Source organism: Hemitrygon akajei, chromosome 27 (assembly GCF_048418815.1).
Source record: "Hemitrygon akajei chromosome 27, sHemAka1.3, whole genome shotgun sequence".
NCBI classification, from domain to species: domain Eukaryota; kingdom Metazoa; phylum Chordata; class Chondrichthyes; order Myliobatiformes; family Dasyatidae; genus Hemitrygon; species Hemitrygon akajei.
In genome coordinates, this window is record NC_133150.1 from 48,990,636 (window position 1) to 49,006,555 (window position 15,920).

Consider the following 15,920-nt stretch of genomic DNA (forward strand, 5'->3'; position numbering starts at 1 on the left):
TTTTAAAGTGTATGGTGCAAATCATCTCCATTATGGAACAATAATCATTTTCTATCTGGGGGAAACCATTCACTAACAGAACTTGGGAGGATAAAGATACTGCTACTCTTCAAGATATTAATGGGGCAAGTAATATCCTTAGCTTTCAAGAACTGATATCTCGATATAATATTGATAAACATTCTCTTTTCTTCTGCTTTAGAGCAAGATCAGCTTGTAAAGCCTATGGCATTCCCTGGGGGTCAGATTTAAAGGACCATCCCATTTTAAGTTGGATACAGGGTGCTCCAAGACAGATAGTGTCATATATCTATGATAAATTAAACTCCCAGAATTATATGCCCACATCAAGGATGAATTCCTGGGATAGGGACATACCTGAATTGGGACAAGACTTAGACTGGGATGCGATTTGGGATAATGCTGCCAATGTTTCGAAAAACCCAAATCATCGGTATATACACTTGAAATTTTGTCATAGAGCATATTTAACACCGAGAATTAGACATCAAATGGGACTGGTTCCTGACCCATATTGCTCATTTTGCCCCCACGGAACTGTTGGCTCTTTTATACATGTTGTATGGGAATGTCCAGGGGTTGTTGGTTTCTGGGGGAAGGTTATCAGTACTCTTACAGAACTAACGGGGGTACAATTACCAATGGACCCCGCTGTACATCTTCTAAATGATGACTCCCACCTTTCCCTTACGGAAAAAACACGCAAAATCTGGCTGGCAGGCCTGACTGCAGCTAAGAAGATTGTAGTCCAGCTTTGGAAACCTCCCCATGATATTTCATATACTCACTGGCTTCGGAGATTTTTGGACATTTCTTACTTGGAACTTTCATCAGCAAGAGTAAATGATGCAGGACCAAACACAATCTTAATGTGGACAAATTTGATATCTAACTTAAAAGATCTTTTGTTAAAATAGGAATGCTTTGTCTGTGTTTGCACTACTATTCAGTTGGTTCGTGGAGGTTAGAGGGGGGATGGTGAGGAAAGTTGGGGGGTGGCGACGTTAAATAGTCAAAATGTAATTGGCAATTGGTTGTATTGAATGTAATTTGTTGGTGTTTCAATGAAAAGTTAGTAATTAAAAAAAGAAACTGCTCACTCTCTCCACTTTTGATCCCTCTATGAGGATTGGCATGTGTTCCTTCGTCTTACCCTTCCTGAAGTCTGCTATCAGCTCTTTCATCTTACTGACGTTGAGTGCCAGGTTGTTGCTGTGGCACCACTCTACTAGTTGGCATATCTCACTCCTGTATGCCCTCTTGTCACCACCTAAGATTCTACCAACAATGGTTGTATCGTCAGCAAATTTATAGATGGTATTTGAGCTGTTCCTGGCCACACAGTCCTGTGTATATAGAGAGTAGAGCAGTGGGCTAAGCACACACCCCTGAGGTTCGCCAGCGCCAGTGTTGATCGTCAGCGAGGAGGATATGTTATCATCAATCTGTGCAGATTGTGATCTTCCGGTAAGGAAGTCGAGGATCCAGTTGCAGAGGCCCAGGTTCTGCAACTTCTCAATCACCATCTTGTATTGGCGGGGGGTGGTGGTGGTTGCTATTGCTCAGGATTGGAGTTGTAAACTTAGTCAGATCCATCATGTGAGGGAGCCTCTGCAGTATCCAGGATATCTTCAAGGCATCCCTTATGACTGCTGTAGCCTTTGGTCATGTAGAGTTAGAGATTTATTGTTGTTGCTGAGGATGACGAGATTGCCGTGCTGTTCCATTCACTGTAAAACAGCGCACTAGCTATTCAATTACTGAAAGCACAATGACTACATTTAAATTAACGTCTTGAGTTTGAAATAACATCTAAGTTACAACTGAAATAAAAACAAACCACTCTAAAATTAAAAGAAACAGTGGCTGTCCCATTCAGTGTTGCACATGCCCATCTTATAAAATGCATTCATTATATATAAAATTGCTTCAAGAATTATGGCCATGTATTGCACCTTGAGATTATCCATAATGCCTAAGGAAGAAAGGGTGAGTGGTGAAGGGTGGGAGAGTCATTGTTCAGTTGCATGACAGCCCTGGGGGAATAGCCGTTTTTCAGTCTGTGTGTTCATGCAGAGATGTTTCTGTATCTCCGGCCATAGACAGTAGGTGCAGGAGTAGGCCATTTGGCCCTTTGAGCCAGCACCGCCATTCACTGTGATCATGGCTGATCATCCACAATCAGTACCCCATTCCTGCCCTCTCCCCATATCCCTCGACTCCGCTATCTTTAAGAGCTCTATCTTACTCTATCTTGAAAGCGTCCAGAGACTTGGCCTCCACTGCCTTCTGAGGCAGAGCATTCCATAGATCCACAACTCTGGCTGAAAAAGTTTTTCCTGAACTCCGTTCTAAATGGCTTACCCCTTATTCTTAAACTGTAGCCTCTGGTTCCGGACTCCCTCAACTTCGGAAACATGTTTCCTGCCTCTAGCATGTTCAATCCCTTAATGATCTTAAATGTTTCAATCAGATCCCCTCTCATCCTTCTAAATTCCAGTGTATACAAGCCCAGTCGCTCCAATCTTTCAACATATGACAGTCCTGCCATCCTGGGAATTAGCCTTGTGAACCTACGCTGCACTTCCTCAATAGCAAGAATGTCCTTCCTTAAATTTGGAGACCAAAACTGCACACAATACTCCAGGCCATAGAAAACATACAGCACAATACAGGCCCTTCGGCCCACAAAGCTGTGCTGAACATGTCTCTACCTTAGAACTACCTAGGCTTTACCCATAGCCCTCTGTTTTTCTAAGCTCCATATAGTAGCCATCCAGGAGTCTCTTATTGTTTCTGCCTCCACCACCACCACCACCACTGGCAGCTCATTCCATGCACTCACCACTCTCTGTGTAAAAAAACTTGCCCCTGACATCTCCTGTGTACCTACTTCCAAGTACCTTAAAACTATGCCCTCTCATGCTAGCCATTTCAGCTCTGGGGAAAAGCCTCTGACTATCCACACGATTAATGCCTCTCATTATCTTGTACACCTCTATCAGGTCACCTCTCATCCTCCGTCGCTCCAAGGAGAAAAGGCCGAGTTCACTCAACCTATTCTCATAAGGCATGCTCCCCAATCCAGGCAACATCCTTGTAAATCTCCTCTGCACCCTTTCTATGATTTCCACATCCTTCCTGTAGTGAGGCGACCAAAATTGAGCACAGTACTCCAAGTGCAGTCTGACCAGGGTCCTATATAGCTGCAACATTACTTCTCGGCTCTTAAATTCAATCCCACAACTGATGAAAGCCAATGCACCATATGCCTTCTTAACAACAAATTCAACCTACGTAGCAGCTTTGAGTGTCCTATGGACTCGGACCCCAAAATCCCTCTGATCCTCCACACTGCCAAGAGTCTTACCATTATTGCTATATTCCGCCGTAATATTTGACCTATCAAAATGAACCGCCTCACACTTAGCTGGGTTGAACTCCATCTGCCACTTCTCAGCCCAGTTTTGTATCCTATCAATGTCTCTTTGTAACCTCTGACAGCCCTCCACACAATCCACAACACCCCCAACCTTTGTGTCATCAGTAAATTACTAACCCATCCCTCCACTTCCTCATCCAGGTCATTTATAAAAATCATAAAGAGTAGGGGTCCGAGAACAGATCCCTGAGGCACACCACTGGTCACCGCCCTCCTTGCAGAATATGACCCATCTACAACCACTCTTTGCCTTCTGTGGGCAAGCCAGTTCTGGATCCACAAAGCAAATGTCCCCTTGGATCCCATGCCTTCTTACTTTCTCAATATTCCTTGCATGGTATGAGATTGAACAGATTATTACTGGGGTGGGATGAGTTGATCACGATTTTGCAAGCCCGCCGTGGACATTGTGAGTTGTAGATGGTTTCCATATCAGGTAATTCTGTCCCAGAAATGTTCTGTGCAGTCCTGATCACTTATTGAAGGGCTTTTTGGATGATCTTGTTGCAGCTAGTTTACCATATGTCATGTACTGTTCAGCTACGTCTTCTAATATATAGTAGCAAACTACAAATTCAGAGTGCATTAAATTATAACCATGTTTATTACTTGCAAGGGAAAGTCTACCAACATACTTTGTCATTAGAAGGTAGCATCAATCTTGCAGCTCAAAGCAAATCACTTTTATACATTTATAAAGTCCAGTGATTCATCATGTCATTGAGGTTGTTTCATCCCAAAGTTCCATCCCTTTCTTATCTGCATCCTTCACGTATGTCTTTAATCAGTCCATTTGTAATTTGAGGCTTTTTCCCCCACCCCCTCCCATGAGAGCTGTGTCCTGTTTTACTCTATTGTCAGAACATTCCCTACCATAAACACCCCACACTATTAAAAACAAGCAATCTTCTTGTAAGCCTCCAGCCAAACCAGCAAGGCACTCTGGGATCCCACAGGTTCCATTTTGTCACATTACATTTTTACAAAAGTAATAAATTCATAAAGACTATAGAGTTACAAATTTTACAGACTTGCATATTGTCATGCAGTAGGTCAGTATACTTCAATAAAGGTTTACTCGCAGCGTTTGGAGTAGATTTGCTATCTTTAAACTCTGAAAATAGTACAGGCATTACTGAGCTTTCCCTACTATACTGCTGTGTAAGCTAACAGTCAACTTGTTGGGGGAGTGTGGTGTTGAAGGCAGAATTGTTGTTGATTAAAAAGTATTCTTGTGTTGGTGTCCTTATGCTCCAGGTGTTCCAGTGCAGTGTGGAGAGTGATGGAGCCTGCTGTTGATTTGTTTGCTTTCTAGACAAACTGGTGCTGGTCCAGAGTAAGCAGGGATGGTGTTCTTAATGTGGGGCATAACCAGTCTGTCGTCATTGAGGCATGTTGCTTCTGACTAGTATAATGGTTGATGATTTGAAGCATGCAAGGACCACAGCAAGAGACAGGGAGGTGTTACAGATTTCAGTAGGAACAGTCCTTCTAGACCTGCCATCTGGTCCATGTGCTCTGTGTGTGCCAAGGCCTTGATCCCTGTTGTTGTCCCTGTCCAACTGAGCAAAGAAGTTGTTTAGCTCAGCTAGTGTAGCGCCACTGTTTGCAGGAGAGGAGGTCTTTCCTTTAGAGTCGGTGATAGACTTCATGCCAAATAACAGCGTTAGCTCTGAGTTTGCAGAGAAAACACTTACTTGTTTCTGTATTTGTATTCATGTTTAACTTGACTTTGTTTCCTGTGTCATACATTTCAATATTTGGCATTGACAAACTATAAAAAAAATTGCCAAAAATCATTGAACTGGGTACAAGGAAAATAACTTCGAGTCTTTTTCTGGCGTGCGTCTCTTGTGTTGGTTGTTGCAAATTAAAAAGGGCAATTCTTTCTTTTTTAAGAGGAATGTAACCGGCCACCAAAGTTGGAAAACGGCTTACTACACGATAAGTATCTCCAGAAAAAGACGTTTGCAAGTGGATCCAAGGTCTCTTACGTATGTAACCCTGGTTACACTTTTCCTCCATACAGTCGCAAGTCTATTATTTGTAATGAAGGTGTTTGGGAACCATTACAAGCCACCTGTACACGTAAGTACTGAATAACTAATCCTTTCTCACTCAATAACTTCTCCCATTCTGCAATCTGCATCTTTTCTCAGTCCCCATCCTCTCCAGGACTGAAGTAAGTTAGCTGGAGTGTGGTTCATGGGAGTCAGACGCTTCCTGACGCAAATCTAATTCTCAAGTGTGCTGCTCTACCTTTTAGACAGAAGAGTGAAAATCTGCTAATCTGAGCTTCAATTATCAGTGAGAAAAAGGAAATAGCAATTTTGGAAGAGCTCATTTTATGAACAATAATATCAAGATTAATTTAATGTGGGGCTAAATGTCCCTGTAATTTCCTGAGAAGTTTAATGTCTTGAATAAATTGCCTTGCTCACCCAGAACTTTAAAATTAAATAATATTTAGAAAAATCTGGAAAAAAGTGTGCAGCAGTTTAGTTGTTTCTCATGCATTTCAGTGAATTTAATTGGAAAGGCCTATCAACATTTTGTAACATCCTGGCTTTTTTCTCCTTTTTTGTTCAGCAAAGAGCTGTGGAAGTCCAGGGGAAATTATGAATGGGTATTACCAGGGTGACAATACTTTTGGAAGTAATGTTACATTTTATTGCAATGAAGGGTGAGTATTCACATACTTGATTGAAAGAAAAGAGTTGAGTTAATATTTCAGTTTACAACTTATTGCAATAGTGTTCAGTGTCAGCATCAGAACAGAAGGTGGTGGAAAAACCGAGAAACTGGACAGTAAATAAGGTTAGCTGTCAGAAAGGGGTGGGTAAGGGTGGTACATTAACAGGAGTACTGGGACAACTGCATGATAGAGCAGAAGCTGCCAGTCTCGGGTCCATGGACCCCTTGGTTAATGGTAGGGGTTCATGGCATAAAAAGGGTTGGGAACCCCTGGTTTAGAGGGATAAGGCTAAATGCAGGAAAATGGGATGAGCTTAGATGGGCACCTTGACCAGCATGGGCCAGTCATGCCCAAGAGCCTGCATTCAAGATTATTTAATGTCATTTCCAGTACTCAAGTGTAAAAGAGAATGAAATAATTGTTCCTCCACATCTTATGCAGCACCAAATAAAAACATTGAGATAAGGAACTCAGTAATAAAACAACTACAATAAACATAAATACGTGTCTGTACATCAGCTGACTGACAGTAAATGATGAAGCAGTGGTGTTTGGAGGTGTGGTGGGGTGGTCTTGTTAGAGGAGTTGTTGATCAGCCTTACTGCTCCATGGACTTATCTCCCCATCTCATGCTGCTGTTGAACAACTTCAGCTGAAGGATGACAACTCCATCACTTTCTCAAAGGCAATGGAGAAAAGCAATAAACACTGACCTTCCCAGACTTGCTAATATCCAATAATTGGGAAATTGTGATTGGCGTAATACTTTAAAACATTGGTAACCTGGGTTCAATTCTCACTGCTGTCTGTAAGGAGTTTGTACATTCTCCCCAGGACTGCATGGATTTCTTCAGGGTGCTCAGATTTCCTCCCGTGTTCCAAAGATGTGCGGGTCAGTAGGTTGATTGGACAGATGGCTGTAATTTAGTGGCCAGGGCTTGTTACTGTGCTGTATTTTGAAATAAAATTAATAAATAAATGACATCCCCTGCTTTGCTGCTGTTGTATGCCTCAGTGTGAGTGTCTCCACTTGCACTTTGGGACATTTGTCCATCTTGGCCACTGGGCTCTTGTAAGTGTCATGGATTTATTACCATTGGGAAGTTGGCTGTCTGATTCAGTCAAATTTTACACCTGCTTGTGGACATTAGTCCCGTCATAGTTAAACTGAATCAGGATCATGAGATTCTGCAGATGCTGAAATTCCTGAGCGACACACAGAAAATGCTGGAAGAACTCAGCAGGTCAAGGAGTATCTATTGAAGGATAAGCAGTTGATGTTTTGGGCTGAGACATTTTATTAGGTTTAATAAAGTGTTTGTATCTACTCAGCTGCTAGCTGACCTGCTGACTTTCTCCAGCATTTTCTGTGTTAATCTGAATTTGTTCTGTCACATGGTCTCTTAAAATATAAATGAAAAGTTAGCATTTAATTCATGCTTATATTTTCCCCACATCTTGGATGGCAGTGTTGCAGATCATTCACTTAATGTTTTACCATCTACAATGTAGCTACACATCTTCCTCTTTTCTTTTAAAGTTGTGTGATAATTAATTTCAAATTAATGGAATACAATTGCTAAGTCTCTTCCTGATAACATTGCTCTAACTTTAAGCTTCTCTGAGATAATTTTTAAAAATTTGTCACCTCTTTAGATATAAGCTGGTGGGTAGAAATTCCCGGTTGTGTCAAACTGATGGATGGGGAGGCCAGGTACCTACATGTGAAGGTGAGCTGAGATTCAGAATCATGTTTAATATATATAACTACACCAAATAAGTAGTGTAAAATGAAATAAAATGACGTGTGTACGTGGGTGTATTGTCCATTCAGAAATCTAATGGTGGTGGAGATGATGGGCTGAGGCTACAGTATTATACCCTCAGTACTGGTCAACAATCTGAGGCCATTAGCCATCTAACTGTGACTGATGTTCTTTTACTGGTTGCCTTTATTTCTATTCTGTTATTATTCCCCTTCAGAGTGCCTCTTGCTCTCCGGTTTAGAAGCATGCGGTTTTCTTTCTAGCTTTTCATTGCTCTCTGGTGTTGGTGTAGGATTGGGGAGGATCTTTCTGTCATGGTTCTGGCTGTTCTACTGGATCCAACGTGGACAATGTTGGTTGTGAATGTTGTTTCTCTGGAGGGTGACAGGTGAAGGAGGAGGGGATGGCAAGAATGGCTCGTGATACCTGCAGGCCACTGGTTGTGCTAGCAGAAAGGAGAAGTGTCGAGGGCTCTGAGAAAGTGTAAGAGCAAGGACAGACACGTTATGCCACAAATAGGAAGAAGTACAAAGAGATATTTCAAATTTTTCATTGAATTCTTATGATCAGGGAAAAGTGCTCTAATTGTATTAAAGCCGGAACTATTTGTAAATAATTGCTTCATAATTCTGCTGTGTATGAAATGAAGAGACAAGCCCTGGATTTCTTTCTAAGAGTAATGAATTAAAACAGCACGGAACTGCTCTATTCAGCCCAGATTGTCCATGCTGGCAATTTTGACCACGTAGTGAATCGTATTGGACTACGGTACATTAGATTCATTAGACATGGGAACAGAATTAAACCATTTGGCCTATCAAGTCTGCTCCACCATTCCATCATGAATGGTTTATTATCCCCTTCAGCGACATTCTCCTGCCTTCTGCCCGTAAGCATTGACCCCCCCCCCCCAACTAATCAAGAAATTATCAGCCTCAGCTTTAAAAATACCCAGTGACTTGGCCTCCACAGCCATCCGTAGCAATGAATTCCAATAATTTATCACCTGTGTCTTGCATGGTTGTATCTTGTCGAAATAGCTCTTAAAAGTAGTGACTGCAGTGATTCCACTGCCGTGCTCTGAGTTCCAGATATGAGCCATTCTCTGTGTAAAAGTCAAAACTCCCTGACGGATCTCCTTCCTCTTACCTTAAACCCGTGCCCGCACAGTTTTTTATACCACTACCATGGGAAAAAGAGCTGACTGTCCAGACACGAGGAAATCTGCAGATGCTGGAAATTCAAGCAACACGCACAAAATGCTGGTGGAACACAGCAGGCCAGGCAGCATCTATAGGAAGAAGTACAGTTGACGTTTCGGGCCGAGACCCTTCCTCAGGACTAGGGTCTATTCAGCCTATCTATGCCTCCTATAATCTTAGACACACCTCTTGGGTCACCCTTTGTGCTTTCTTAACTCCAGGGGAAAAAGCCCAGCCTGTCCAATCTAATCCCATAACTAAGTTCTCCAGTCTTGACAACATCTTTATAGTCAGTTTCTCTAAGGTCAGACTGAATGCCAAGATTATGAAAGGTAGATACACTTGGTCATGAGAGTTTGATTGTGTATTGGAGAGTATGAAGACGCCTGTACCTGGTCCTGATGAAGGGTCTAAGCCCGAAACGTCAACTGTTTATTCCTCTCCACGGATGCTGCCTGACCTTCTGACCTCCTCCAGAATTTTCTGTGTGTCACTCTAAATTTCCAGTATCAGCAGAATCTCTTCTGTTTGTCACTGGCATAATACAGACATCTTTGGACTGTGGAAGGAGACTGGAGTTCCTGAAGGAAACCCACTCAGTCACAGGAACAACGTAACAAACTCTTTACTGACAGTGGCAGAATTGAATCCCGATTGCTGACATTGTAAAGTATTACATTGACCACTGTGCTGCTGTGTATGTGTCTATCCCCTGGGGATGAGTTGGTCTAAGTTCAGAGTGGGTGCCTAGATTGTGAAAGGTGGATATGTGGTCATGGGGGTTTGAATGTGTATTGGAGAGGATGAGATTTCCCTGTATTCTGCATGCTACATTGCGATAGAGTGCTGTTGAACTTTTACTGAGCTGGTTTGACCTTTAACCATGAAGTTATAGGTGTGATGTGATGGTCTGCTCTGGGCATTAACTGAAGTACATTTGTTGCCAGCTGTTAAATGTCCTGACATTCCGGCCATTGAGAATGGAAGAATATCAAGGCCTTCTACAGAGTCATGGGAATACGGAATGGTGGCCGAAGTTTCATGCCATGACGACTACTCATTGATCGGTGAACGCAAGCTTATCTGTGAAAGTGATGGAAATTGGAATCATCCCTTTCCAAAGTGCAAAGGTACTGAACTAAAAATGAAACCTGTTTTAATTACCATTTTAAACATATTTAGTGTTTTAGTTTTGTAATTCTTCATGCAGTCAGTTAATTCTTCATGCAGTTCCTTAATGGAAATATACAATGATTTTCCAAAACTCAGAAGTACACTGCAGATGCTGGGGTCAGAGCAACACCTACAACACGCTGGAGGAACTCAGCAGGTCGGGCAGCATCCATGGAAACGAGCAGTCAACGTTTCGGGTCGAGACCCTTCATCAGGACTGAAGAGGGAGGGGGCAGGGGCCCTATAAAGAAGGTGGGGGTAGGGGTGAGAAGGAGAAGGCTGGTAGGTACTTTCCTCTGATTGAAAAGCCAATCAGAGGAAAGATCAAAGGGTGGGGAGGGGGACGCAGGGAGCGGATAGGCAGGGAAGGTGAAGAAGGAATGTAAGGGGAAAGCACTGTATAGTAGAAGAAGGCAGAATCATGAGAGAGGTGATAGGCAGCTGGAGGTGGAGGCAGAGTAAGACAGGGATGGGGGAAGTTAGAGGGAGGGAATTACTGGAAGTTGGAGAATTCGATGTTCATGCCAAGGGGCTGGAGACTACCCAGACGGTATATGAGGTGTTGGCCTGAGTTTGGCCTCATCACACAGTAGAGGAGGCCATGCATGGACATATCCGAATGGGAACGTGAAGCAGAGTTGAAGTGGGTGGCAACCGGGAGATCGTGTCTATTGTGGCGGATGGAGCGGAGGTGCTCAACGAAGCGGTCCCCCATTCTACGTCGGGTCTCGCTGATGTAGATGAGGCCGCACCGGGAGCACCGGATGCAATAGATGACCCCAACAGACTCACAAGTGAAGTGTTGCCTCACCTGGAAGGACTGTTTGGGGTCCTGAATGGTGGGAAGAGAGGAGGTGTGGGGACAGGTGTAGCATTTATGCTTGCAGGGATAAGTGCCAGGTTGGAGATCTGTGGGGAGGAATGTGTGGACCAGGCAGTCGCGGAGAGATAATAAATCAGCCAAGAATGCTGGAGCAGACTCGACCTATTTCTGCTCCTATATCATATGGTCTTATATTAGTGGTGAAAGGTGAGCATCTGATTGTCAGGGCAATACACTGAGTAGTTGAGGTGAAGATTGAAGAGAATAGAAGCAGGTTAGGTTTTTGGGGAAGGGCAGCATGTCCGTGAATGTGGAAGGGTGGCACTTCCTCTCAGCCGCTCTGAGGACTGCCAGTGAGGTCCAGCAGCAGAGCACAAAGTTACAGTGGGCATTCTGCTTGAACGGTCTGCATCTGCATGAGATGCTGCTTTTTCATCTGTTTTAGTTTAGCAAAGTGTTTTTGTGCCTTTAAGTGCTTTGAATTTAAAATTAAACTTTTCTTACTATTTTATTTGTGTTGTGAATTCATTAGGATACCTAACAGCAACAAGTTCTTTATTTTACCAGATGTTGAATGTCCGGCTCCTGATATTCCTAACAATGTCCGCATGGTATCGATATACAAACCTACTTATAAATATCAGGAGCAAATCAGTTTCCGGTGTGAAGAAGGTTATGAGATGGAGGGCGATGGTCGCATTGTATGTGGAGAGGACGGCAAGTTTTCACCCCCACCACCCACCTGCACACCACGTGAGTAAACATTTCCAGAAATAGTGGGTAAAACGGAATCTGAATTGAGAGGCAGTATGATTTAAAAAAAATGTGATTTGGTGACAGTTTACCTGCTACTCTTCACTCCTACAAACTTTTAAAGATTCAGCTTCTGAGATTAAAGAATAAAATGGTTATAGGTTATGTTTCAAAATGAGACCTATCTTTGCTTTTATGTCACAAAACTGCAGATTGAAACCAAAATACCACAGATGCTGGAAATCCAAAAAACACACGGCATCTGTGAAGAAAGAATTAGCAAAGCTTTGGGCCTGTAAACAGTGATATGTCACAGGGATCTAGCCAGAACTTCAGCATTTAGCAGTTCATAGAGGATTTTAGTTAAGGGGAAATTTTGAATTGGTTAGGACTTTAGACACTGGGGAGCAGAAAACGAGGGGAGATAGAGGTACAGTCGGCCCTCCTTATCCGCGAGTTCCGCATCCGCGAATTCAACCAACCGCGAATCGAGAAAACCCGGAGGTGGTCTTCCAGCACTTGTTGTTTGAGCGTGTACAGACTTTTTTTTCTTGTCATTATTCCCTGAGCAATGCAGTATATCAAATATTTTACATAGCATTTACATTGTATTAGGTATTATAAGTAGTCTAGAGATGATTTAAAGTATACGGGAGGACGTGCATGGGTTATCATGGATCAGGATCGAAAAAATCATGAGTTCTCTTACTAAGTAAGTCGGAACAGGTACATCCGGTATTATTTAGTATCAGTTAGTCAAACCCTGAACAATGCAGTATATCAAATATTTTACATAGCATTTACATTACTGTCTGGATTAGAGGGCATCTGCTATAATGAGAGATTGGAGAAGCGGTTTGTTTTTTTCTTGGAGCGGCAGATGCTGATAGAGACGTGTAAGATTATGAGATCGACAGAGAGAGCAGATGTTCAGTATCTCTTCACCCAGGGCTGATACGAGAAGGTATGCACGTAAATCGAAAGGAAGTGTTTTCAAGGGAGATGTGAGGGTCAATGTTTCTTACAAAGACTGTTGGCTGGCTGTGTTATTGGTAGAGGAAGAAACATGAGGGACTTTTAAGAGATGTTTAGATAGGAACATTAATATGAGGAAAATGGAGAGACATGGACAGATTGAATTAGTTTAATTCCACTGATGGGACAGTTCCTTTACTGTACTGTTCTCTGTTCTATGGGATCAGAACGGGAGATCGTAGTTTAAGGATGAAACATGAAATATTTCAGGAAGTCTTTTTTCCACTCAGAGGGTGGTCAGGGTTGGTAAACAAGCTGCCAGCAGAAGTGGTGGATGTAGGTTTGATTTTGACAGTTAAGAGAATTTTGGGCAAGTACTTGAATGGGCAGGATATAGAGGCTATGGTTCAGGTGCAGGTCGATGGAAATACGTAGAAGATTAGTTCACTGTGAACTAGATAGGCTGAAGGGCCTGTTTGCATCTATGACCCTGACGCTAAACTGTGTATGGTTTGGATGAGGGAAGTGAAGGAATGATTGCACCATGTTGTACTATACTGGAGTCTGCATATTTCCTCTACTGTCACTTCTGCAGGTTTACATGCACATACCCCAGTTCCTTCGCAAGATGGAAGTGAAAGTACTGTAGACAAATTGTCAGCTAGAATTAGAGTGGGCGGGCAGACATGAGCAACTGGACGGTTTATTCTTCTTCCTACTTGTAGTCTCCTGCTGTAAAAAGCTATCGATAAGTGAGTGGGCAAAGAGCTGATCCATGGAGTGAGTCAGGTTTTTTTATGTTTACTTTCAAATAAATTACGATTCAGTTGCATTTGGGGAATAAAATGGAAGTTTGAGTTTCTCTTCTGAATGACTCTGAAATTCTTAAATACTCCTGATGTAATAAGGAAATAACGAGTAGGATAGACAGAGGAGAATCGGTGGATGTTGTGTACTTGGATGCTCAGCAGGCCTTTGACAGGTCCACACATGAAGCTGCTGTTAAGAGCCCAAGGTAACACAGACTGGATAGAGCATTGGCTGATTGGCAAGAGGCAAAGAGTGGGAATGAAGTGTGCTTTTTCTGATGGGTGCTAGTGACTGGTGGTGTTCCACGGGGTAAGTGTCAGGTCCACTGCTTTTTACGTCTTTGGATGACAGAATTGATGGCTTTGAGGCCAAGTTTATGCACAATATGAAGATGGGTGGAAGGACAGGCAATACTGGGGAAGCTGAAGGCTGCAGAAGGACTTGGGCAGGTCAGGAGAATAGCAAAGAAGTGGCAGGTGGAATACTGTGTCAAAGGTACATTTAATGTCAGAGAAATGTATACAATATACATCTTGAAATGCTTTTTCTTCGCAACCATCCATGAAAACAGTGGAGTGACAACAAAGAAGAACGACAGTTAAATGTTAGAACCTCAAAGTCCCCCTCAACTCCTTTCCCTCCTGCATGTAAGCAGCAGCAAGCAACAATTCCCCTTCCCCCCACCAAAACAAAAGCATCAGCACCCACCACCGAGCACTCATGCGAGCAGCAAAGGCACAGACTTTCAGTACCCCAAAGGCTACTTGTTCACCTGGCATTCGACATACCACAGGCTCTCTCTCTCTCGAATAAAGGAAAAAGAGGTGTCTGTTTCACAGTGAGAGGGGAGACATAGCAAACAACTGGCTGCTTTACGATGTTAAAAGTCCATAGCATCGCTTTTTCCGAGCTCTGTGCCCAAGGATCTCAAGTCTCTGGGCACACAGCATGGATCTTCGGACTCCCGTGATCCGCCTGTCTCCAGAGCCAGGAGATCTTGGACCTCCGAAGGCAAGCTAACGTCTTTGACTGCATCCTTGGCATATCGAACAACAGCCAGTCTTGAAAGCCCAAGAGCGGGTCCCATTCCTGCAAAGAACCGAGGTCAGCGTGTAACTCCAGGTCAGGTGAAAGGGAAAAATAGAGATATTAAAGATGGAAATAAAGCTGTTATGGTGCCAGGAAGTGTACAGCCATACACTTTGACAGAAGGAACTAAAGTACTTCCTTAGAAGGTTGGCGTCATTCAATGTCTGTAGTGAGATGCTGAAGATGTTCTATAGGTCAGTTGTGGAGAGCGCCCTCTTCTTTGTGGTGGCGTGTTGGGGAGGCAGCATTAAGAAGAGGGACGCCTCACGTCTTAATAAGCTGGTAAGGAAGGCGGGCTGTGTCGTGGGCAAAGTACTGGAGAGTATAACATCGGTAGCTGAGCGAAGGGCGCTGAGTAGGCTACGGTCAATTATGGAAAACCCTGAACATCCTCTACATAGCACCATCCAGAGACAGAGAAGCAGTTTCAGCGACAGGTTGCTATCGATGCAATGCTCCTCAGACAGGATGAAGAGGTCAATACTCCCCAATGCCATTAGGCTTTACAATTCAACAGCCAGGAGTAAGATATGTTAAAGTGCCGGGGTTGATTGTATTTAATGTATTTAAGTAAACTACTTAAGAACTTTTTAAAAGCTATTATTAGTGCTTTTTGAGAGAGTGATTTAGAGGCATATCATATTTTTACTGATTGTATTTATGTAATTAGTTTTGCTACAACAAGTGTATGGGACATTGGAAAAAATGTTGAATTTCCCCATGGGGATGAATAAAGTATCTATCTATCTATCTAAAGTGAAGACTCTTCTGAGCAGGCAGAGAATTCAAACATCTGAGATGCAAAGGTAATTGGGAGGCCTCAGACAGGATTCCCGAGAGGTTACCTTGTAGGTTGGGTCAGTGGTAAGGAATATTCGCACGCATTTCAAGAGGACTAGAATATTAAAACAAGGAATTAATACTGAGGCTGCATAAGGCAATGGTGAGGCCTCACTTGCGGTATTGTGAGGAAGGATGTGCTGACACTGGAGAGAGGATGTGAATCTAGGACAGAGGCCACATCCTCGGAAATGAGGCACATCCATTTAAAATGGAGATTAGGGGGAATTTCTTTTGCCAGAGGGTGGTGAATCTGTGGATTTTGTTGCCACCGGTGGCTGTGGAGTCCAGGTTATTGGGAGTATTTAAGGTGGAGTTTGATAGATTCTTG

The 15,920-nt window shown here is 43.0% G+C and overlaps 1 protein-coding gene across 4 annotated transcripts in view; it reads left to right on the forward strand.

Moving 5' to 3' along the window:
• LOC140717380 (C4b-binding protein alpha chain-like) overlaps nucleotides 1-15,920 on the forward strand; it is an 88,643-nt gene that overhangs the window by 8,674 nt on the left and 64,049 nt on the right. For all 4 annotated transcript variants that reach the window (XR_012096525.1, XM_073030904.1, XM_073030906.1 and 1 more), the window contains exons 2-6: nucleotides 5,363-5,551; nucleotides 6,053-6,146; nucleotides 7,815-7,888; nucleotides 10,074-10,256; nucleotides 11,690-11,875. Coding sequence is in view for 3 of the 4 variants with exons in the window: in XM_073030904.1 (XP_072887005.1) it covers nucleotides 5,363-5,551; nucleotides 6,053-6,146; nucleotides 7,815-7,888; nucleotides 10,074-10,256; nucleotides 11,690-11,875 (726 nt within the window). In the remaining variant the exon portion in view is untranslated. The remainder of the gene's footprint in view (nucleotides 1-5,362; nucleotides 5,552-6,052; nucleotides 6,147-7,814; nucleotides 7,889-10,073; nucleotides 10,257-11,689; nucleotides 11,876-15,920) is intronic.